The sequence below is a fragment of the Chaetodon trifascialis genome, chromosome 4, assembly GCF_039877785.1.
Source record: "Chaetodon trifascialis isolate fChaTrf1 chromosome 4, fChaTrf1.hap1, whole genome shotgun sequence".
Taxonomy (NCBI): domain Eukaryota; kingdom Metazoa; phylum Chordata; class Actinopteri; order Chaetodontiformes; family Chaetodontidae; genus Chaetodon; species Chaetodon trifascialis.
Window position 1 is genome coordinate 4,098,951 of NC_092059.1, and position 25,598 is coordinate 4,124,548.

At 42.5% G+C, this 25,598-nt stretch overlaps 1 protein-coding gene across 4 annotated transcripts in view; it reads right to left on the reverse strand.

Moving 5' to 3' along the window:
- Window positions 1-417: 417 nt before the first annotated feature.
- Window positions 418-25,598, reverse strand: part of gabrb3 (gamma-aminobutyric acid type A receptor subunit beta3) — a 44,886-nt gene continuing 19,705 nt past the window's right edge. For 2 of the 4 annotated variants that reach the window (XM_070960932.1, XM_070960933.1), the window contains 9 exons: window positions 25,447-25,538; window positions 25,285-25,352; window positions 14,798-15,018; window positions 13,191-13,273; window positions 12,427-12,564; window positions 10,760-10,912; window positions 4,858-5,102; window positions 3,128-3,208; window positions 418-1,933 (listed from right to left, as the gene is read on the reverse strand). In XM_070960932.1, the coding sequence (XP_070817033.1) occupies window positions 1,586-1,933; window positions 3,128-3,208; window positions 4,858-5,102; window positions 10,760-10,912; window positions 12,427-12,564; window positions 13,191-13,273; window positions 14,798-15,018; window positions 25,285-25,352; window positions 25,447-25,538 (1,429 nt within the window). In that variant the 3' untranslated portion in view covers window positions 418-1,585. The remainder of the gene's footprint in view (window positions 1,934-3,127; window positions 3,209-4,857; window positions 5,103-10,759; window positions 10,913-12,426; window positions 12,565-13,190; window positions 13,274-14,797; window positions 15,019-25,284; window positions 25,353-25,446; window positions 25,539-25,598) is intronic. The other 2 variants (XM_070960935.1, XM_070960936.1) reach the window with 1 other exon arrangement.

The following is a 25,598-nucleotide window of genomic DNA, read 5'->3' on the forward strand; positions in this document are numbered from 1 at the left end:
AGCCGCTCGATGGAGCCGTGCAGATGGTGCGTTGCGAGCTACGCGTGCCAACAGTTGGGGTTTAGGAGCTACCATAAAACCACCCCGCTCCTTCTTCACGGAGAGAGTTTCACATGATCTGCTCACTTCTTCAGGAAAGAATGGAAATAATCACAAGCTGTGATATTGTGTTTATATTTACAACACAAATAGGAAATTATAATGTTGTGTAAAGACTAACAAAACAAAACAGCCAGGCCAGAAATCACAGAGAAAAACACTGTTGACAACAAAGCCGTGTAATTAATGTGAAGTGACAGAAAATGTTCAGCGTTACATTATGTACATCAAATCTGAACGTGAAGCCGAAGACGTCTGCAGCTGAGAGTCTGCGCTCAGCTACCAAAACAACACAAAGTCTGAGAGAAGAAAGGCGAGAACGTGAATTAAGCTGTATTGAATACGAGTTTCACAAAATCAATAAAATATTGTGACGGCAGTCCCGAAAGCACAGTGACGAACAGTGAAAGAGTGTAAACTGATGCTGAACATGTTTCCTGTGAAGCCTGTGGACCTTTGGACTGTCACTGACACACGGACTGCCCTTCAGCAGAAGCTAATGGGTTATTATTAATTTTCTTGTCGAGAGCGAGATGAAAAAATATCACTCGTTTCTGCCAGCAGCTGTTTAGCCTAGCTTAGCATAAAGACTGGAAACAGAGGGAAACCGCTAGCTGTTGCCTGTTTCCACCATGATCTCCTCATCCAAACCTCAGCGAGAGAGCAAATTAGCAAACTTCCCGTGTTTAAATAATGGCATTGTCTGACAGAGTGACTTTAAAATGTGCTGGTATGGACTCCATCAGCCTCTGTCTTGTTAATAAAACTGGGCTTTAAAATCAGTGTTACTTTTCGACATCTGCACAGTGTTAATTAATCACAAGAGCAAGGTCAAACAGCCAGTGAACAGTCGGTCCAAGAAAAGGCAAGTTAAAGGAATAGTTCTGGATTTTAGGAAATACGTTTAGCTGCTTCTCGTCTTTATGCTAAGCTAAGCTAACTGGCTGCAGGCTGCATCTTCACATTTAGCAAACATGCATGAAAACGACATCAATCTTAACTCTCAGCATTAAGAAAATGTATTTCCCAAAAGACCGAACCATTCCTTCAACTCGTGTTTCACTGCAAATGATTTCCAGATCATAAACTCAGAGCTCTGTGTTTATATGATCGTATTTGACCATGTGCAGATTAACTAGCGATGCAATAATACTGTGAATCACTGCCAGCTGTCTTTTCGTTAGCAATAAGTTTTTCAAACTGAAATTACGGGTACAGTTGTAATAACTGACCTAAAGCAGCGTCCTGTGAGCACTGCAGAGTCTGTGCCTTCGCTCATGAGATACAGTATCAGAGCAGATGACAGTCTTTGTGAAATGTTCTGAAGATAACTCCTCTGTGATTGTGCAAACATGGATGCACACTGTCTGAGTGACAGTCTCTGATAAAAAAACGTTCATTAGGAGTTTACCGTACGTCGTTCCTGACACTGAGAAGCATCCTCTCATCAAAAACAAAGAGATATGGGTTAAAAAACATCAGTGCGTTAGTTGACGTAGTAAAGCCAGTAGATTAAGTTGAAGAGGGAGAAGCTGAAGGGAAATATTATCCGTGACCATCTGTCGATGGCGTTGACGTCGGTCAGGTCTGGGATTTTGATTTTGAGCTGCGAGGATCGTCTCCGCAGACGGGTTTTCTTTAGGTGAGCGTTCCTCTCCAGGCTGTGGCGGCCGGGCTCTCGCGGCGTGCTCGCCTTCCTGTACTGGACCCCCGAGTTGTCGAACACCATGGAGGAGGAGTTGTGGGTCTCGCTCAGCGTGGTTGTGATCTCATTCCCTCCCACCTCGTTGTGGATCTCCAAGGTTGTCAGCAAAATGTTCCCCTGGGAGTCGACCTAGGCGCAACAGAGAGGAGCGCTGTTAAAAATGGGCTGTGAGCTGAGGCTCCAGTGACTGATGACGCATGGGCAGCATGCCTCGGGCCCCGGGGCCGGCGTCTTCCAGCAGGCTGACAGATTACAGCCCGGGAATCCAAGAGCGGCCTTCAAAACCAGGTTTCCTGTCCCAAAGTTAAATCACAGCTCACAAATCAGCTCAAGGTTGGAGCGGATGTCTCTAATACTCGTGTCATGGCAGCTATTGCTTCCCACACAACAACAAATAAATCATTCAGACCTGTGTGGCAAAAATAGAGGCACAATATGTACACAGTAATAAAACAATGTGGTTACAAGACACGAGAGGAAGTGACAAGGTGAATATTTATTTCCTCACGCTTTCTACTTTCTCTTTTGGGTTTGGGTTGGTTCTTTGTTTGGGCTGCACATCAGCGGAAAGAAAACATACGAGCAGTGTTTTATGGGAGCGAGAGGCGGCTGCTTTTCTAACATGAACAGCTTCCTAAAGCAGGTGAAATCATCAAGAATAAAACCCTAAAACTGACCACAAATCCAGTGATTCTGCACAGTTAAAGCACTCTCTGCTCCATAACCCTGATCCAATGCTTCACTATATGGTGGTGTGTTAGCACGCTAAGGGGTTAAAATATATATCTTGTTGTGTTTTTAGGGTTGTTTCATGCAGATGTTTTGGTTTCGTTGCCTTCAAATGGGGATAAATATTTTAGGCATGAATCATGATATACATACTGATAAATCCTCGACATGATACAATATTCTGTGTATTGATCGAGCGCTGCAGACAGCTCATTGCATCCTTCAGAGTCGATGATTCGGCGGGAAGACCTATGAATTTTACAACATTTGACAAGGATATGTAATTACCTCACAGGCTAAACCATGAGAAGGCATTGTGTATGTGCTGTCTGTCTACTCTGTATGATATGTCTATATATGATACATTGGTTTGTTTGTATTACTGCAGGATATCAGGGCCACAAACACACACAGACAATAAAGAGGTAAAACACCACAGAGGAAGAGGGAAAATGCTTCTCTGCGATGGTGATCATGACACAAATGGCTGGCTGAGATGAAGCATGTCTATTTGTCCAATGTGGAGGTCAAACTTTGCCCTGCAGCAGCAAAGTTTTCACAGATGTGACACAACAGGCAGTGACAGACACTCACCCGCCGTGAGTGACGACGGCCTTCTACCTGATTGGACTGTTTAACGGACGAAGACTTGCAATTGCCGCCTTCCAGGACGGACTAGCCGGGAGAAACACAAACAGAAAGCCTTTTGTCTGAGCTTTGGTTCCAGAGCAGCTCAGTGTTCACAGTCAGGAGGGCGAGTGGGAGGATCAGGAAGTCGTTTGACCATATGGACGCTGACAAGTAATGCGAAAGCAGTTCATCAAAGTGAGATTTCATTTCCACCAGTGTGCACGTGATGAAGACGAAAAGAAATAAAAATCTGTGATCCAACTTTCATTTTCATCCCTGTTTAAAAATGCATCAGCACTGTTGTTGACATCAGCTGACCTTTCTCTAAACTCCTCCCCCGATCAGCAGCTGTCCAATCACAGCTTAGAATGTGTAACTGGGCTCCTGCATGAGGCTCTCAGAAGAGCGATACTCAGTGTCTTAAAAGTTTAAAACACAAGAGCAAACGTGAGGGATTATTTCAACTTTGTCTTAATCTGCTCTGATGTAGCTGCATGCTAGCATGTCTGGCTAACTAGCTTTCTTCCTACAGCAGTAACTGGGGGTTACATCCAAAGGTGATGGACATGTTATCAGATGTCTGCATCACTTTGTGGGGTCGCAGGTTAGATTAGAAAAGTACCTGTTATTGTATAGATTACATGGATCAACAACTGGTGAGGATGCTGACATTATGTCTGGAACGTGTAGCATTAACCTCAACACACGCAGCCATCATGTACGCATTTAAGACCCTTTCAGAGGGTTCTCCATGGAGACGGACTTCTCAAATCACACTTTAAGCGTCAGCATCATCTTAGGTTAGCTAGCTATGCTTAGAAAATCTGCCGGTGAGTCACCATTTTAACCGACAGCATGCATGCCCATCAGCTATGACTGAGAAGCTTGCTTTTGCTTCCTTCTGAGAGGAATCAAAGACCTTGTGCTTCGATGGAAAACCTTCCACTGTCATCACCATAAACTCCTTACGTGTACTGTGAGAAAGGAAAGCTTGTATAACAGAGTCTGTGTTACAAACTGAAGGTGTGGAGTTTGAAAGATGTTGGTATTTACAGCGCAGTAACTGTTCAAAGGAAAGCCGCTGCTGGATGAGCTGCGGGAAATACAGGAAACAGCCTCTTTGGACCTTAAACCTTTGGAGGGACTAAAGATCAGGATCTGAGGCCTCGGCTCCATCAGTCCGACCATATTCTTTGTCAAAGCTTTAATGAGTACAAAACTAAATTGCTCGAGCACAATTTTAAATGTTTTCTAACATCGTGTGCACACAGATGAGAAATTAAATTTCAATTTAATGATTTCAGTTTAATATTTGCAGCTGTGGAAATCCAGACCTTACTCTGCATAATCTTACTTTTGTTCACCTTCACATATAATCATATTATTTGGGCATACACTGATAGATTGGACATGAGTATTGCTCCACATGTACAGAGCATGTTAACAGTCTTATCTGCATACATGAGCTTGTACTTATTGGGGTAGTAAAGGCTGACACTGCATTGCTCTCATCCACAATGATTTATGACTACAGGGGGTGCCAGAGCTGGAACTCTTCAAATTATATGCACATCACCAAGCCCTTCATTAAAGACCGGCTTTACTGCAGTTAGTTAAAAATGCTGCCTCCGGCTCTCCGATGCTCTGAACCTGTGAAATGATGAATGTCGCTTGATTCTGGAAATGATTCTCACCTTTGGTCTCTCCAATTTTTCCCGGTCATTATTTGCCTTCTGCGCCTTCTCAGCCAGTTTCTTCTGCATCTGAGGACCTCGACCGAAGAAGATGTAGTTGACAAAGGCATATTCGAGCAGAGCCAGGAAGACGAACACGAAGCAGCCCATCAGGTACATGTCTATAGCTTTGACGTAGGGGATCTTGGGCAGAGTCTCTCTTAGATGGGTGTTGATGGTTGTCATGGTCAGGACAGTGGTGATCCCTGGAAGCAAAAAAAAAAAGAAAATTATAAAAGCACAAATAATCAAATACAGACTTCCAGAGACAACTTGTTTGAGACACACTGGATGGAATTTGTTAGATGTACTACCTTGCTCGCTGCAGGCAGTCGGGATCGTTTGTTGATGAAAAGCTTTAGATAACAGAGTCTCCGATAATCAGTGCAGAACCTTTTCATGCAATTATGTTCATAGCCTTGTTATTGATGTATTCCTGTTTGGGTGAATCATAACTAATAAAATAAGAGATGACTTAAAGATGCTGTGATGCCTGGCTTCCTCCCACACTGACAGAGTTATGCATTTGGTACCTTTCACTTCCAGCTTCCCCTTTGTGCACAAAGTCAGTCACAGAAAAGCTTATGGGCACTTTTTAATGTCAACAAATACTGTATATGGTAGCTGCTGCTACTCACGGATGTATAAAGAAAGATGGATATGACGGCAGCACTCAGCCTTGCTGTAGCTTGCTCCAGTGGAGAATTGAAACAACAAAAAAAAATCCCCTGTGGTCCAAAAAGCATTTTCCCCATAGACCCCCATTATAAAAAAACTGCAAACAAGGTCAATTACTTCAATTATTAATTCTTTGTGTTATGAATTTTTAAACCTTACAGCTGCAAAACTTTTACAAGAGCCTAGAAAAGCAGTTTTTACATCTGTGACTAATGTAAAATCTGAAGGCCGGGTGGGAACTTACAGGGGCCAGAGAGGGAAACACTGGTGCCCATCAGTGGGCGACGCCATGTGACACCAACCCAGGAAGTGAGGAAACTCACCATTGGAGGGCCTATTGATATCAATACTGGTGTGAACTGGAATTATTGACTGCTGACAGACCTCCATGTGGAAAAAAGCAACAAAAAGTCTTTCATCAAAGTTTCTTTAATCACAGCTTTCAGAAAAAATCAATTTGTGTGGCAACACAGGGGCTAAAATGGAGAAATACTCCATCTAAGCGAGAGCACTGCACTTATCTGTCAAGGTCTTATTATGAGTCATTTTCATCAGGCACAAACATTTCCATCAAACCTGATTAGAGCAATTAAAAAAAAAAGGTCAGAAACAAGAGAAGAGCTTTCAGGATTGTTCAGATGAAAGTTCCCGATGACTCCGCTCCGCAAGTTTGAATGTACATAGCTCGGATAAGCAGAAAATGCTCCACAATATGGTTTACAGCTCATGTAGCACACAGCGAGTGAACACGCTCAGCAAATGCAAAATAAACAGCAGTGGAGTAATTCTCTCCATAATGTGCACCTTCAACAATAAATGACAACAACAAATGTGTCTGCGGCTCACCAACCCGGACGGTGTGTCTATTTCTGTCGACTCAGGCTTACATAATTAAAACAAAAATATTGCACTGTACAGTACTGTATGTGTGGGGGCGTTAAGAGCACTGTGGGTTTATGGCATCGATTTCTGCAGAACAAAAGGGAAAAGCAAGAATCTAAAGTCTCTCAGAGCTCAGAGGAGAGGGTTACTCAACAAATCCCTGAAATATGTCAGTGCAGCTCTGCAGAGGTTACTGTTGTCTTTGACATTACATCAGTGAAAAGCACCGGGACAGAAGAATCAATGATAATCAGAGCAGACATCGTGTTACTGTTTGCTAAACCCCTCCCTCAAATCATAGCCTGAGTAGCTGTAACTTTTTTTAGCTTGTTTTTGGCAGAAATGCAATAATCAGTGTTAATCTGCTGTAGCGTTAGCTGCAGTCTTTAGCATGTCCAGCTAATTAGCTTTCTACCCACAGTAGTTACTGAGTGTTGCCTAAAAGGCCAAAGTCATTGATTAACTTCATTAGTTTGTGGTGTGACAGAGGAGGGTGGGGTAATGCTAGCATATCTATTCTAAAGAAACTTAACATTACCCTTGATAGCATCGTGTTAGCCAAACACATGTTAGCCCTCATGCTAAAAGCCTTTCTGTAAACACATACTATTGGAAAACTACGTAAGCTGAGCATTCAGACCTTCTCATCATGAGCGTGAGACTCACACAGCTGACACAGATCTCACGCTCTCACACCACACACGCCTTTTTTCATGCTAACTTGATGTCTTTGTTTCCTTTTTTTCCAACAATTAAGCATCACACTGATAAAACTAAGACTCACCAGCGTTACAACAACACAATACAAATCATATTTCTATGTGTGGTTCTCATGCCAAAACGTCAAGCTAGACACATTTTTAAAAAACCTGCCCTTTCAGCAAATTCATGGTGCTAACATTAGCTTAGCACGCTAGCTGCAGCTGATCAAATCTGCCGGTGACAGTCGTCATTTCAGCTAGAAATTTGAAGTTTTTGTCTAATTCTGATATCAAGGACAATTAAAACAAAAAGATTACAAATAATTTGATGAGAATTTTGTGACCTGTGCTTTGTAAACCGTCAATCACCTGATATCTCTACAGCGAGATTCCTACGTCATTTTCCACTGCTCATGTGTGAGGCCTGACCGGCATCCCTGCAGATTCAGTTCTCCTCAGGATACTCATAGCACCATAATGGCAGAGTGAATGGAAACTTTCAGTGAATCACCACAGACAGTGATTGAATTTGGATAGTACAGTAAGTGTAAATGGTTTCTACCTGCATCGATCTGACAGCGTCTCAGACAGTGGTCTTCACGTCCCCTGAACAGGTCTGGGCCAGATGCTTTCATATCTAGCTGCTCAGCAGGATCCTCAAACTGAGACTTGATGAACGCTGCATTAACATGCGATTTCTAATGAGCATTTCCATTACAGTAAATATTGCAGCAGGGATCAATGCAGCCTGGGATGGTGGGGGGGTTTCCAGCAGTGAACTGAGCCTCATATATGCTTCAGTCCCAGAGGCCAGTGGAAAGTGTGAGTTCAGTCTAGTATTACACCACAAAGCAGCAGCCTCAAACAGACTGAACGGACCGAAACGAACACACTGACATGATGACACGTTATGAATCAGATGTTTCTCTATTCACACATGACTCCAGTGTTGGAAGAGCTCACCAATCGTACTCTGCATGTATTTGATATGTATGACATTGTGTTGATACAGAGAATCGTTGTCCTCTTTGTCCACTGTCCTGGGCCGAGCATTTTTTTTTATATTCTATTGAAATTAGCAGCACAGCTGACTGTTCTGTAAAACCAAACTAGAGAGTCTCTTCAGTTGAGTGTTTTCTTTAGTGAACACACCGTATTTGTAGAGTATGATTGTACTTGTTAGCCAACAGCTGCTTATCTACAAATCCAGAAATCAAGCTAAACAACATTAGCTTATATTTTGGTGTTGTGTTTGTGGCCAACTGATGAATACAAGTCCGATATTTTTTCTCTTTCAGCTCTGTTTTGGTCTCCACCAACTCCTGAGGGAGATATCTGTCTCTTTGCTGTTTGGTGTTGGGCAAGCAGTGCAAGGTGAATTTCAGTCAAAGCTTTTTTAGTGTAAACAGCTACCTGCTGCAAATTTAAATGAGGTTAATGAGAGCCGTGGGACTGAACCAAAACAGTAAAGTTACAGGTTGTAGAAGCAAAACAATGAAAGAGGCTCCACAGAGTTACGACTTGGATGATAATTCTTTGTGGATCCGTCGCTACGAGCAACACCTTTTTCATGTTCCACAGTCCTTTGATGTATTGTTAATGTAAAAATATTTATTGGTGCAGCTTTAAGTCCAAACTATACTGCTCTGACACCCATATAATGCAGCTTTTCTTTTTAAATCTGGAGTGAAATAATGCAATAATAAAGTTCGACTTCGTCCTCCCTTTGCTCGACTCCTGAGACTCCACACTAACATTGAAAGGATCGCTTCCAGTCAGTTTTAGAAACACAAATAAAGCTGAGTTGCAAAGGTCAGATCCCCCGCTCACGTCCTGAACTTGACATGATCTCCCAGCAAACACTCCGTCCACTGTGCAGCATCTCCGAGGGGGAAGAAAGGCCATCAATCATAAATGTGCCTCACGAAACCACACAGCCACATTTTCTGCTGTGTAGCCATCCATTCAGAACATCCTCATTACCTCCCACTCACATGCCGTCTCTGTCTTTTCTTCCTGCCCCCCCCCCTTTTTTTTCAAATCTGTCCATTACTACCTGTGTGAGTGAGATGATGCACACAGTAAAGCACAGTCTAGTATATTGAGATTTTACAGACAGAGAGGAAAGTGGAGGAGGGGATTTAGTAGTGATGGAGCAGAGAAAATGAGCCTCCTATGACAGACTTTGTTGTCAATGTTTATATCACAGTAATCTTTCAGAGGGTGGTGGGTCCATCTTTTTTTTCCTAATAGCTTTTCTTTTAACACAAGGTATTAAGTGCCACACCTTTTTCTCTGAAATCTGCTCCACGTGCCCTCTGCGTCTAAGACTGACTGCAGCTGATCCTCCCTACATTTTAATTTCAATAGGTGACAGCCATCGAGTCTGCACAAGGCATGAGCTGTGCATGTGCATGACGAGGTAAGAAAATGCTGTTCAATTTTATCTCTGCGAGGCGTTTGTGTGTTTGTGTGTGTGTGCATACTACTACTATAATACTGAAGCCACTGGACTCATATTTTTTGGCCACATCTTTAACTGTTTGTTGAAGACCTCTCGTGGTTGTGGTGATTCATGGTCCTCTCTCCTCTGGTGGCAAGTAGGAGCCACAAGTGATCAAGACCTGCTTTAGTTTTCAGTCTTGTCTGTGCTGGGGAAAATGTCACTGAAGGCATTTACAGCAATCAGCTAGGCTAAAACCAAAGCTGACTTTAAGTCTGTTCCAGGCGACATTTTGGTCTTTGATGTGATTCAAAAACTGACATCCATAGATGTAGGTAGTACTACATCACAAATATGCAGCTAAAATCCAAAATCTGTATTTATCTTTACAACTTACACTCAAAAACACACATCTGCAGTTACTGTTAAGCACGAGAAAATGTACAAATAAAGTAAAAATACAATTCAAATATCAGAAAATTTTGCAAGTTGACTTTCTGTCTCTTTCTAAAGTTTATACTGTACACTTGAATTACCTGATGCCAGCACAGTTTGCATTGAAGTTTCTGGACATCAGGGTTTTTTTTTTTTGTTTTGGTTTTTTTGCAAGTTTCAGGAAAACTTTCACCTGGAGGAAATTTTGAAAAGCTGGTAAAGCTGTTTGTTAGTACATGTCAGACTTGTGATTCAGTTATTTATAACAATCAAGAGGAAAAATAGACACTGACAAATGCTTTAATAACACTAAAACCACCAAAAGATCCAGGTCACTCTGTTTTGATGAATACAAACTAAAAGACTTTTTATTTTTTGCTAATTTCAACAGAATAGTTGTCTCTCTAGTCCTCATTGCTGATTCTCTCAGGCATTACATCATATGTGTTTGATTTTTTAAGGATCCAAATGAGTTTGGTTCTTAATTTCTGAGCCTGGGTTTTGCTTGATTCTCAGGAAAATCCACCTACAGCCGAATTCTTATTCTTATTAATTCTCTGTTGAATTGCAGGGGCTTCACTTTGATGATATTATTGTTTAAAGTCTTGTTTCCAGCTTTGGGACAGAGGTGGTCTTTGCTCACAAGCCTGCAGGCCCACAAGACATGTGACTGAGGGTGAAACCACAGAGCTGAGGTCAATCTGCTGCACGGGACAAAACATACCTAATGCAACTCTGGCAGCCGAGGCATCATAATTGATCCAGAACGACACCCAGGATAGGATGGTGATGAGGATGGAGGGCATGTACGTCTGCAGGATGAAGTATCCAATGTTTCGCTTCAGCTTGAAGCTCAGAGACAGTCGAGGGTAGGCACCTGCAGCGAAGAAGAAAAAGCCCTCTTTAATTCAAGAGGAACAAGGGGACGTCTCGCACTTTGTTTTGGTTCCTATGGCAATGGCCTCATGAACTGCTTTCATCACCATGGAAACAAGCAAGCGTGGTTCAAATTGCAAATCGTCTTATGAAACTTAGCCTTGAGATCGCTGTGTGTGCAAACGGCACAATGCAGTGGAACACATAACACACACACATATACTGCGCTAAAGGAACACTGATTGGCTTTCTTCGATAAAGAAGACTGGTACCACTCACTCCTGTACGATTAACATGACACTACAGCAAGCTTAGCAGTTAGCTTAGCTTAACGTTTAGACTGAAACCTGCTAGCCTGTTTTCACACTTTGGCTTCTCCATGATTCAAACAGACATATAATGTGGTATTAAGTGACTTTTAGAGGTGCTGGAGGACAGATTTTAGTACTTTCAGATTTGGACAGGTTAGCTGTTTCCTCCTATGTCCAGTCTTTATGCAGAGCTAGCATTTAAGCTAAATTTAAGATAATCAGCTGCTAGCTGTAGCCTCATATTTATCATACAGATATGAGATTATCAGTCTTCTCCTTTAACTCTCCAGTTAACTCTCCAACAAAGAGTGCAAAAGTGTGTATTTCCCAAAATGTTGCACTGGTCCTTTAACTTGACTAAAACAGGTGTTTGACATTAATAAGCAACATTTTTAGATAATTTACTGAATGAACGAATGTGAACGAACTTATCACTGTGGATGAAACTGTACCTGAAACAACAGACCGTCCACTCAAGTGGCCTTGTTGCCCTGTTTGTTTACTTCTCTAAGCTGAGAGAGTAAACACACATCTGTGTTTGTCCATGTGTGCTAGATCCACCTAAAGTACTGAGAAGATGTTAAAAGCATCTGTTATCTGCATCAAGATTTGACCCTGATCGTAATGAGATCTAATCGTCCTCTGAGTATTAGACAGACACGTTTGGACAATATCCATCTTACATGTCATTAATTCAGCTGTGGGAATAATCACAGTTTTGGATTTTTAGTACAATAAGAGAAGAATTCATGCTGTTGGTGCTTTGCCTCTTGAATACACTGCATTACTGTGAGTACAGGCCCCCTTGTTTTATCAGGATCTTGAAGTGATAGAGGAGTGATTGCATCTCCATTATTATTCCATGTCAGGAAAGTCTAACATGTACATGGACAGTTTTCTGCCAAAGCTAGAAAAGTTTGACATTAGAGTTGGCAAAATGTTGATGCCACATACTTCTGCGCATCAGTCAGGGTTGAGCAACTACTGAATTAAAATCTGTTGACAGGTCTTGGGTAGTTAGGCTTACTGTCAATCAAATCTGATAAAACCACTCCCACACAGTCCTGATGAGGCAGGTTAGCCGAGTTTTTGAGTGTCGAACTAAAATACCGAAGGTTTTCATCTGCCTTAAGGACATGACTGAACATGAGCGCTGGTGCAGGTGGAGTTTTTATCAAAAGTGAGGAAGGTGAAACAAACTCACCTGTGGAAAAGACCACATTTCTGGAAACCAGTTTGTAGTCAACTATGGAGAACTGAGGGAGCTCGATTCGCGTCACCCCGGTCACAGCAGTGTCTCCTCCTTTCCAGTAAAACTCTATATCATCTGTTGTGTAACCATCTGCAAACAGGGACACAGCAAACAAGCCGAGGTGTGATTCTTACGAGAGGAAAAGCGCCGGAAAGTGCAGCCGTCTCATCTTGTTTGGAGGGCTAAAATTAATAATATATCTTTATTTGCTTCAGTGAAATCTGGGGGCCCAACAGCTACAGTTGATTTACAGTAAGTCATATGAATCATACATACTGGCTATAAGTGCTGATTGCGTGAGATGTAAATCTGCACAAGGATGTGTGTCACTGCAGGCAGACACACTTAAACCACATGCATGGGATCCATAACAGTCAGTAGTTTTAGCGCAGATAACCAAACATGCCATCAAAGACTGATGAATTGGACTAATCGTTAATGTGCTCCAGTTTGGAAATCACCGTGTGGTCAGAAGCTTCCTGGACAGACACTGTAGCTCTGACTGGGGAGGGTGAAGCAAGCAATCTCAATGAGGTACGACAGCTTAATAAATTGAAAGCAATTCAGCAGTCTGTGCAGTTTCTGTCTCCACAAGATGAGGAGTGTGAGAACTTTTTTATGAGAATCACAGCGCTGTTCATATTTTTAAGGGATGAAAAAGTGCAGCTGTCCACTGTATTTCTTTACCAAGCACAAGATGTGGGGTTTAAACTTACAACTCTCAATTTCCAGAGTGCAGTTCTGTTCGTCCAGCGGGTACCTCCTCAGATCCATCATGCAGGCTGCCGTCGTCGTGATTCTGAGTCATACAAAGCCAAAAGGAAGGCACAGGACGCGTTACTTTGGTGACCTTGTTTGAAATGATGGTGTCAAATAGAGGAAGATACAGCAGCAGATTTATAGAGAAGTGCTCCCTTAAAGTCTGAGATGAAACAAATTTCAAATAGCAGATTATTACAGCGAGACACAAACAGTTTGGCAATGCAGTGACGCTCATTATTATTTGTTTGGAAGTCAGACTCCTTGTCAATTACTGCTAATAGCAGGCCTTTCAGAGCCGAAGTGTTATATTGTGAATCCAGTCCTGAGCTGCAGTCCAAATAAACGTATGAGACAAGCTATGTGATATTAGCTGGTGAGAGACCTGCTGTAATTAGCGTGAGGTCGTGAGAACTGCACCTTAGATGGCTTCAACAAAACAAATAAAACACTTAGCCACTTCACGCGTCTTGGGCAGATTGGATAGCTACGTGATAGCGTAAAAGCCAAGAGTAAATGCAGCCAATAAGCATTAGCGATGGATTGCTAGCCAATCGTTAAAACCACCATGGGAGGTGGTGTGAGATGTTGAAAATGTGTAAATGCATCCGTTTCTCAGAGATGCATACAGTAATCTTTACAGCTCTCAATTAAATCAGGCTGGAGTGCGTGAAGGCAGAGGAGAACCCAGACTCATCCAGTCAGATTTCCGATCGGGCTAATGGAGATGCATATACAGTATGTGTGTTGGTGAAAGTGTATCAAATCCGGATTTCATCAGGATATGAGACACGTGAATGTGAGTGTATCCTTCTTCATGTAGTTATTCCACATTGTCTTGCATAATGCCTTCAGGAAAGGGAATTAATGAAGAAGTCACACAGGGTTAACTCTCATATAATAGCCTCTATTCAAATAATGGCCGGGGTCGCCGCTAGCATGAACAAACTTCAGGTTCCACAACAATACGTCCATCAGTACAACAACAGAGTAATATTATACACACCACTATGTTACTCTCATGTTCTTGTTCTTCACAGATTATACAAATGAATCTATTCTTCTTTACCTTACTCTTGACTGATGCTAAGCTAGCGTCAACAAAACTCAACACTTCCTGATGTTTTTGTCCACATTTAACGCCTGTCTTTAAAGGGAAAGCTTTTAATGTGAAAATTCTGGAGGAAGTGCTGAGTTTCATTCATGGTGCCTTTAATTTATAAGTTAATCATGTTTCCCACATTTTCATGTCTCAAACCTGAGAAATACTCTCAGCCTGGATCTTAAAACAAAAAAAACATCTTTGTATTCTTATCAATAGTGTTGGTTACACTGTTTTTAACGTTTTATCATATTGTTATTGTTTTTGTTTTGCTTACACTGTTCTTTTTGGTCTAACATTGTTTTAAATCCTGATGTGTAAAGCACTTCGGGCTGCATCTGTTCAGGAAAGATGCTCTAACAAAGTGGGCATCATTTTGATCGTATCAAGGCGACAGCTAAACATGCAGGAAGTTCTGATGGAGTCCACTGAAATAAGTTTATTTAGAACAACAATGCTCACCTGAGGCCGTAGAGAACAGTCCCGTCCGGATGCAGTCGAATCATTCGGTTCTTAACAGTGACACCGTGAACAAAGGACTTCTTGTCATTGAGGAAGTAGGTGTCTGGGACCCAGAGCTGGTCTGCTACTCTGTTGTCCAGCGTCAGGTTGAGAGGGATCCCCGCATAGGCCAGCCTCTTATCTCTCCAATACTGCTGGAAGTACATAGTCAACGTGTAGTCCTGTGGGAGGTGAAACAGCATTGTGTAGTGATACTATACGGCAGATAGAGTACAAATAAATGCAATTCGTTTCACAAGTTTGCAGTTTCTTCAGGCCAGCGTTGTCCAGAGCGAGGCTTTAAATTCAGCACTGAATGCAGCCCAGAGCTCGGGATGTATTTTTTCTAACAAAGTGATATTTATAGAATTGTCAAACATCTCATCAGTCCGCCCTGGGTGACCATATTTCAAGACCTGTCTCAACGAGAAACCTCTCTCAGCTGCTCTGTGTACAAGACTGGCACTAGCCCTCAGACTATGGATTTCCATTACTGCAGGCGCAGCATCAACGCCAGGTTTCAGCTTCGTGACTGACCACTTTTACCAGAATGCCACAACTACACTGCATATACTCAAGCACAGATAGACAGAAAGACAGATTGATAGATTTCATTACATATTACCAGCCATACATGCAATGACTTGAGGCTATTTCAATAATTTATTGGGCGTTCATTCGCAGTTAGCTCCACAAGTGGATCCATCAAAACACAAAAGCTTTTCCAGGCCTTTAATGGAGCTCTTTACTAGCTCACTTGGCTTTATTCTGCTGACTAATGTTCTCTTAAATAAATAAGCAGGTCTGAGGAAATAAACAAAAACTTGGCCCGTGCCGAAAATACCAACATTTCAATCCTCTGCTGCAATAACATATTTGTAATAAAGTGTTCAAAAATGCCCTGATTTCCTTTGGATATGAAAATCAATATCTGCTTCTTTTTACTTTTCTACACTAAACTAATTATTACGACTCAGCCAGGAAACTGCTGACCTCATTTTGACAACATAAAGCGTTTCATTATTTTTGTTGACTCTCTCATTACACTGAACACAACACACCTTGGTGCAAAGGGGCAGCTGCACCATGCATGGCTGACAAAGTGTGGGCTTGTTCTGTGTTTGGAGTGAATTACACTGTGCCATTTGACTGACAGTATAATATAATATAGTATTGATTCCTATGAATAATTCAGCGTGTGTGTGTACAGTCAGAAGATGTATTTATTCTCCTCCCCTATGTGAAAAAATATGCCTCTAGTTACTGAAACTGTGCGGGCTTTCATCCATTTAACTGCCTTTTTGTTACATAGAGTGTTTCGCCGGTTAAAAAATGAGATTAATGACACTCCTGATGACATTTCTGCTTCTGAAAAAGAAAGCCAGACATGGTTTTTAAAGATGCTGGTGCAGGTGCAGGTTCTGTTGTAATCAATGTAATACAGTATGTTTTCAGAAAACCCGTCTTCAGAGATGCCTTCGCCCTCCCAACTCTCCTTCACCCCCTGTGAACAGAAGATGCCCTCATTACGCCCTCTCCCACTTGCAGCAGAGGTGTGGGCTGGGTGAATCAGCTCAGCTTTACACAACAGCTCTTCGGCTGCAGAGATGGAGCCCATCTACCAACCGTCTGGACCACAGCTATTTCAGTCTGTTTTAGATCTTCAGATCCCACCTCAGCAGTTGTCCTTGACTACCTTGACGGCTGTTTTAGCATCTCAGAAACCAAGCTATAGCACACCAATTCTCTCTGTGCACACAGTACAGTACACCCTCCGGCTCCCAGTAACCTGCTGGATCCCACAGGGCTCTATTCCAGGCCTCAGCATGTTCTCTACAGAGGGTTTACAGTTTCTGTACTGGGAAACATCCTCTGGCAGCGACGCTGGAGGTCAGTGTTGCCAACGCTTGTCCAACGAAAGGCGTTGCTACGACAAAAAGAAGCTTTATGATCATAACTACAGCACACACTAACTCAATGTTGTTTATCTAATTACCTTCATCAGACTTGTAAAGCTTTCTATAAAGCTGTTTCGTTTATAACACTTTTAAAACACTTCCTGTTTGAATTAGAAATGAGACGCTCCCACTTGTTTGTCATCACGCTCTGTAAAGCTCTCCACATTTGGGATGTGCTGCTAGTTACCCTGCAACCAGGAAGTTGTCATTCTTAACCTCGTTAGGACGCAGTTTGACGCGGCAGCTGAGCGGTGTATTAGATGTAGATTGAAAGTGAAAGTATTTAAATGGAAAACAAATGATTAAAGTACAGTGCATGCATTTCATGTCAGGTTCGGGGGCCGCACAAGATGTTTCTGAGGGTCACACGCTTTGAGAGGCTATGCAGTACAGCTAGTAGTATTAGCTAATACGAGCTTATTACAGATATATTGCTGGTGGTGTTCTGTGCCCAATGAGATGCCCAATTTTAGTTAGATCGACAAATCCAAAAATCATAACCCACGAGGAGGCTGGAGAGATGGAGGGAGCTGTGGTGGCAAACAGGGTTGTCAGCAGAGTCACAGTGAGAAGCGTCAGGTGCGGTGCATTAGCGTGATTGGACATTACTAGTCAGCTGACAGCCCCACAGCTGGTGAATGAGGAAGTGATTGTGAATCAGCTGATGCCAATCAGCTAATGCAAACATGACTTCACTGCCGGAACTAATGCTGCGCTCCATTTCTGATTACGACTTGCTTCTGCTTTCAACAGAATTTCACTAGACGCTAACGCAATATGTTCATATTGACGATTCCACTGAAAGTCATTAAGGATAATATTGAATTACGCCTCAGCTCTATTGAAAATTAACTTTCAGTGCTGCCTGTCTCCAGAGTTTGAGGGTAATATTTCATCATGTGGCAATTACCAGTCGCCATATCTGATAACCAAAAGCTTTCAAAGATCATCCCACGGAGGATTTCAAAATGCCAACTTGCTTAAACTTTGAAAATACACGTATCTCCTCCTCACTCTGATGTGTGTTTCGTCAGCCTAAAGGGTGGAGTTGTTTGTTGTCAGATATGTAGACCACAAGAGACAGAAAGAGGTTTGTTCTCAGCACCAGTGAGTAAATGAGGCCCAGTGGGAGGATGAGACTGTCGCGTCATCTTCGGCTCGCAGAGTGCACGCTCTCATACTCAGACGTGGTTACTGTGTGCCAGTCAAACATCGTCTACGTCAACTTAACACCAGGATATCTGCTGGGAATACAGGAATAGCACTCAGAGATGCTTGCCCCGTGCAAGAGGGGGGCTTTTCATCTCTCCATAAGACAGCTAAGTGTTCCCAGCGGGATTCAAAAGTGTACTATGTATGTTTTACAAACCATGCGTTTGATGATTTCAGCGTCTGCATCCTCCCACACAACATTTTACAAAGCCTTTCATGAAATGATTTCATTCCTGCCACCACCTTATAGCAGACTGCATGTAAGTACTATTATCTTAAGAACAAAGTCGCAGGTGAGCTATTTTTGTGGAGAGGAGGGACGGGGGCTCAAGAGAAAACCTGTTTCTGTTCGATTACTGAGGAGTTCAGTCAGACGTTATTCTCTCAGGAAGCGTCACTGGTTCTGTGACAAACACCGGATCTCAGACGAGCTGAAAGAAAACTTTTCGGTTCCAATTTTCATTCCTGAGATGAAAAAGTCAAAAGCTGTCATTTTAGTTACATTTAGAGAATCAGTCAACCGTAAAAATCCAAGAAGACGGCTTTCTGACTGAGAAATGAGCAGAACTGCCTTCATGAGTGGGTGCATCTTACAATATTACAGGCCATGTGTTCATAACAACGACAGCCTGTATCTTTATTTATCTAAAATGAGGTGATGAATTAAGATGCTCTCCTTCAAGAACATGTATTCATGGTGGTAATTAGATAGATTTAAAACCTATAGCTGTGATCATCTATCACCAATATATCAATAATCAGTGATTTTGCACGCGTTGTGATTAAAACATTTCTGATGCTCTGAAAACATGAAGGAATCGTATGCCGGCTGGGGGTCACCTCAGCATTTCCTCACTTTTTTCCCCATAAACCGCATAAATTAAAAGTGTTTCCGCCACAATTAGTTCCCCCTGAATCAGGCAGATCAACTCAATAGAAGCACTTGAAGTTCCATTTTTATTTTAAGCACCCTGTTAGAGCGACGAGGAGAGCGGTTCTGCTGCACAGAGGGTTTATGTTCCTGTAGGGTCACATCCCGCTATTGTGTAAGACTAAATGCAGCATTGTTCCAGCACAGAGGAAAGCTCAGCATGTTGTATACGGAGGGCTACTCCAGTGTTTCTAGCTGACTTCTCCTTACCTTGTGAGTAGCTGGAGCCTGAGGCTATTTGGTGTTTTATGAGGCTGACTTATTAAGTAAGCCCTTCAATATAAATCTGGGGGAACATCTGTAGTATGAGTTTTTTAAGGGTAATGCTTCCTCCAGGCAGAAGGTGGATAATGTTAAAGTGTAAAAATGGACGGCTGTTTTAGCACCTGATGGATCCGTCTTCCCGCTGACTCACACTGTGGCTGCTGAATAAATGTGTAAAGCACTGCTTGGAGGATCTGCTTTACAGTTCATGGTGCTTTATGTCTCTGGACAGGCGCTTCTTTAAAAAGCGTAGAAACTCACATCTGAAGGCGCCATCCCGAAAAAATGAAATACACAAATATTTGCTCCTTGTGTAACACCAACGTCTGGTTAGGTTGGAGTTTTAAAAATAACAACAGCGTAGAAAAGGACAGACCAATCTGAATTCCCAAGCTAAAAATAAAAGGACAGGAGCGAGTAAAGACAGAAATATATTAATAATCTCATTTCCTAGACAACAAGCTCTGCAGCTCGCCCACATCCTGCTATAATGGGCCAAAACCTCGTGTGACTCGGCTGCATGAAAGCAAGCCGCCGACACCTTTCTGCTCTCCACTCCACACAAGTTCTGCAGCTCTGTATCCTGCATTTCCTTTAAATATCTAATACATGTAGTACAACATAAGACAACACGTTTTAAATCAAAAACACATACAATAGGTAAAGAACTACTCTATGGCTGCCCAGTCCAGCCATTAACAACAATGTGCTCGGACTCAGGAGGCAACATTAGAGCTGGCAGACAGGCTGATATCAGCTTATTACAGAGTATGTTGGCAGATAATGAAAAAAATGCAGTAATGAAATACAGGTTTGAGGTAATTTAGAAAAAGTATCACTACTACATAGTTTGTCCAGCAGAGAACGCTTTAAAATGCACGGCTCAGGATGTGTAATGGTCAGAAAAATACATAAATAAATAAAATACTCTGTGAGGGATCCGTATGTCCAAAATATTGATTGCTATCAGCGCCACAAATCCAGTATCGGTCGGGCTGTAGTCAACATTTTCAGTGATATGCTGATATGATTTATACCACTCTCATGGCTAGCCGGTTAGCTTAGCTTAGCAACAGCAATGCGCTTTAAAATAATTTTGGCGCCATTTATGTAAAATACTGAGAAAAAGCATTTAAAGGTTTGACAGGTTGCAACTCGTTATGTTTACTCCTATGGCTGAATAACAGACGAGTTACCGGGCGGATTTAAAGAGTCTTTTTGGAAGTCTGTCTTTGGTTTCGCTCTAAAACTACTTTTGGTAAAGTTGCCTGATACCCACGGGGAGAAAACTTCAGCTCAGTAAAGAACAGTGTGGTTCAGCGGGAGGTATGTGGAACATGGAAAAGCATCCAGCTAAAAGTCAGAGAGATGAACTTGATCTTGAGCCAAGTTTTCTCTTCTTCTGCTCTTCTCTTCGTCCGGCCCGTGTGAGGGAATCCGACGCTGCAGCACAGACCGCAACCACAGGTCTCTCCTCGAGGGCCCCCGAGCATCACTTTTCAGCGTGTTTGTTTTGGAAGCTTTGGGAGACGTTTTACTGACACAGCTTGAGATCATGTCACATTTCAAACTAACAGAGGGTCTGCTTTTATGGCTTTTATCCAAGAAACATTGATCATCACTCAATAATCCCTGTGGGTTGTGAAAAGTGCGGCTGGACTGCGGAGAGCTCAGAGAAACACAACTTTCCTGCTGCTCTGGACTTCATGTGAGGCGTACTTCCACCAGGATCTTGTTGAAGTATATAAAAAGAGACAGGACATGCACTGCAATGCAGATCTGCTCTGTCTGTTTCCCACTCCTCTTAAAGCACGACTCTAAACTGAGCGCCGGCACTGATTTACTAAATGCAGTCTCTGATCCTATTAACAGATTAAAAACTACTGCAAATAACACACACATGCGACCATGCATGTGCACAAACATACACTTGACAAGCAACCAATCAGCAATCGATGCATTTCAAAGGTGAGCCAGAGACTTTTCAGAGAGGCTGATAGTTTAGGATCCACCATCATGTAGAGTAATTAGCGTTTTCATATTTAGACAGATTACGCTGCGTTTAGTTTAGCGTTCCTCTAAACGTCTGCTGACGTCTCTCAGTGTGGTATCACGAGGCTCAGCTTTCACACAGGACGGATGTCTTTCCAATCAAGCGGTACAATAGATGACTGACAGTTCTCATCTTCAGTCAGACATCAATACGAAGTCATCAGAGATGTGACTGGACGCCGGACTCGCCACTCACCGGGCTGTCATTTGTGTTTGCTTCACACATCAAACTGGAATGACGTGACAGCTGCTCTGGAAATGTCAAACTTCCACCACCAACGATTTAGCACAATGAGCCTCTGAACCGGAGAAAACACAAACGGCCATAATAGATGCAAACGTGGAATTACGCTTCATTCACAAGTTCGGAGTCGTTACGTCATCTGAACGCTCTCATGCATCGGTGACGGGTCAGAAACGCATCAGCACGGCTCCACAGACTCTCAGCAGACTTGAATCTTGTGAAAACTGAGCTTGTAATACGTAGTCTGGCTTTGAGAGGCTGTAATTTAACACTCAAACACCTCAAAGGTCTTTAGAAACAAGGCTGGAGCCGTGACAATAAGGCAATAAGAGAAACCCAAGAATCAGGGTCTGAAGAGTGTGAGAAGTAACAGCAGCGATGAAGCTGCTGCAGATATAGGTCATCATCTCCAAATATTCAAATGAGCGGAAGAACAGACACACATCCTGCGTCTCTCCTCTCACCTCAGCTGATTTTTATAGCTTCATAGTAACGTTAAACTGCGTTTTTGTCCTACTTCCATTTCTGTGCCTTTGAGTCTCTTATTAGCTTCAAATACAGATGTTTTGCCTGTTTTCCTTTTCAGAATAATGTGACTTACGGCATTTAAGAAGAAAGAAATATTTAAAGTGAGTAACTGCATTGAAGATTTATGACTGACCAACAGAGCTGTGAGGTTTTTAGTGAAACTGCCAATAAATAACACCGGCAATAATTCACAAAGCAAAAACAAACATTTATACCCAACTAAACTTTACAAGGATCACGGCCGTCAGCATTTGGATCAAACAGCTCCTGAAATTAAGGTGTGTGAGATTCAGCTACAGGTTCAGATTTGGCTCAGTATACTCAATATGAAACCACTCACATCAGGACTGTGGCCAAAAACTGATTGGGACATCCAGTTAAAACCAAGCATGGCAGCTCATTTTGCTCACAAGGGCCGGGGCTATTAATAAGATGATTGACAATGCGAAGGAGCAACTGCAATGTGCAAAGAGTTGTGATTAATGTGAGGTTTCGCAGCTTTTCACGATGCTGTACCTCAATGAGAGGGATTCTCCATCAACACCGAGATGCTCCAGCGAGCAAAATGTGAGAAGAAGAAGCTGGAAATGTCAAAGCCCTCTGGAGGGGACGCAGCTTAGACAGAAAGGACCGCAGATAAAGCACCGCCGCGTTTGGTGGTGCTGGCTGCTCAGGGTACCCTGATCAAACTGATCTATAGCTCCACGCATTAAACAAACAAATAAATGGAAGCAGTGCTGACGTGAGGTCACTTTGCCTGCTTAGTTACAGCAGAGTCCAGTATATTAAAGCAGCCTGACCAGTGATTAGTGGTCCTGCTGGTTCCTGCAGGACGGTGTGGACAGATCTGCCAAATCAGACAACATAACGCGTCGTGGACGGGACGCAGTCCCATCATTTGTATCATGACTGAATCATTTTCAGCACATGCTCAAGTGCCAATGGCAGAGTGTGTTTTCTAGATGTGTCCACTTCGTCCAGCGATGAGGAGGACATGTCCTCTGTCCCGTCTGCACACCTAGAAGCATTAGCAGACAGTCCGATATGATCGGCGCTGGGGAGGCCCGATGCTTTCACGCTGGCGTGGCGTCGCCGCGCAGACTCAGCTCTCGGGTTAAAAGCGGGCGTGGTCTCTGCTGTGGAAATTAGGTTTGGCCCATTAAAAGTTGAGACTTAGTTAACGGATTCTAGATTTTCAAGGCCAATGAATGAGAAAGAATATGTTTATTTGTCTATTTTCTTAGAATCAAAGGCGGTGAGAAGTCAAACTTTGTACATGTCCACAATAACAGGCTGGTGCATTATTCATGTACTGTATTAGAACAGTGAAGCAGTCAAGCAAAGGACATTAGTCCTCCTATATGTACAGCTGTATTCCAGGGACCCTGCAGGCCCCTCACACAGAACGGAAACAACTGCCCCCCTTCCCCCCAACAGCCCCACTAATTGGCTAATTTCTTCTCTCAAGTATGCTGAATTAGCTATCAGCAGTTTGTGAAATACACATGAATGCTCAGATAACTATGGTTGGATTACTTTGATACTGAAAAAAACCTTAAAAGCCTCAGAAAAGACGATAAAAAGGCGACTTTTTCTCTGTTTCTGAAATGGATTCATGGATGTGTACATGACGATATCCTCAGTAAGTGTGTCACACTGAATCTAAAAGTATGAAGATCATGTCTGTGTTTAGAGTTGACTGAATAATGATTTCTAAACGGACTAATTGTCTTATGGTCTCCTCATCCACACCTCCCCTCAGCCCTCCTGGCCCCCTGTGGAGGTCCGCTTCAGAGTCTGAAGACCTCTGCTGTGCTCATCTGCTTCACTAACGTCATATTTTGTCATTTTAAAAATCCACATCCAAAACGTTAATTAAATATGCAGAAAAAAAACTGTATTTTCTTTATATAACCACAGTACTTAACATGACAAACTGCTTGTTTACAGACTATGAGTCTCAGTTGTCACTGGCAGTAAGTGTTCAGCTGCTGTGTGCTTCACACAAAGCCACACTCTGCTGCTGCTGCTGCTGCTGCTGCTGCTGCGTAGAGATGCATTAAAATGCACCACGGGTACATTGCATCACGCATACTTGTCAGGACAGCATGTCAGGGGCTATTTCCTCTCGGTAGCATCATGTGACAGAGCATCAAGCTCTGTCAGCAGTTCAGACCAATGATAGATGGCATACAGGCATTAAACTGTGGAGCCCCGTGGTGTGCCGGCCCCAACACACATGCACACTGACACACTCATCTGGAGGTCTAGCTTGTTTTTTCATATCTGAAAGGAGAGGACACGGCAGAAGAACTGACTGACCTCATCTTCTAACGGGACCATTAGTTCATCTGCTCGAGTCGCACAGCCGCTGAACCAGGATGTAAAACCAAACAACGAGCCATAATCTGATACAGCAGATGACCAAAGCACTCTCGACAATGGAAGAAAGCCTCAGTGAACTGCTCTCTGTTCACAAAGAGCCTTAAGAGGATGCTGCAGATTATTGTGTGTGTTGTAATGTTTCTCTAGGTTTGATGAGACTTTCTGACAACTTAACTTTAATCATGTGTTTCTGAGTATTAAGTTGCGGCTTTATTAGTGGCTAATTCTTAATTTGCTCATTCTTTTTTAGCGTGAACAGGTTTTGGGTTGCCAGCATGTAAAGATTCATTTCGGTACCCTCTTTGGCACCACATTCAGACAAGGCAGCATTTATAATTAGTGGCTTTATTTATGGTTAATTAGTAATTTGCAGATGACATATAGATCTGTAATAAGCTATTAATAAGAACAAATTCAGGGTTGCCAGATTAGTTGGCAGAACCATCTGGAGCAAAATGCATTTATCAACTTATTAAGCTTCACAGCTGCATGAATGGATGAATTATTGTGAAAAATAAAATGACTCTGCGCTATATCCAACCGCTGATATGACGGCTAAGCCCACGATTTATGAACGCATTAGCAACAATTGTCTTTTTTAATCTCAATTGGATAAACACCAGATAAAAGGATTGTTTCCGCAATCTGGCAACCCAAACCTTGTACTTAATAATAGGTGGAACAGTTTAAGGCATTAGAGAATTATTAGTTTATAAAGGAATAAAGTATTTTCAACATATAAACCTTAAAATAAAGTGGTCGTTTTTTTAGAGGAGCACCTCATTTGTGCAGTATTGATAGTAAAAAGCAGTCAGCAGAATTCCACTAACACCACAAATAAGCCAAACAATGACAGGATTTGAACATAACTCACCATGTTGACTTCTGACACCATGTCTATACTGGCCACGTCTATACTCATGCCAACAGCAACCGGTGGACCTTGAAATACACAGAAGAAAGTTAGCTATGGACAACACAAATCAAACATTAAGGTGGAGATGCCTTTGGGGCGAATGAGGAGCAGCAGACATACCTCCAAAGTCTGGCCGAAGACGAATATCATAACCTTTGAGCAGTTTATCCACAGTCTCCTTCACGTAAGACATGTTCCCCGGTTCGTTGACGCTGAAAGACACAAGACAACAGTACAGGTAAGACTTCCTGAGGACGGAGACCCACACTCCT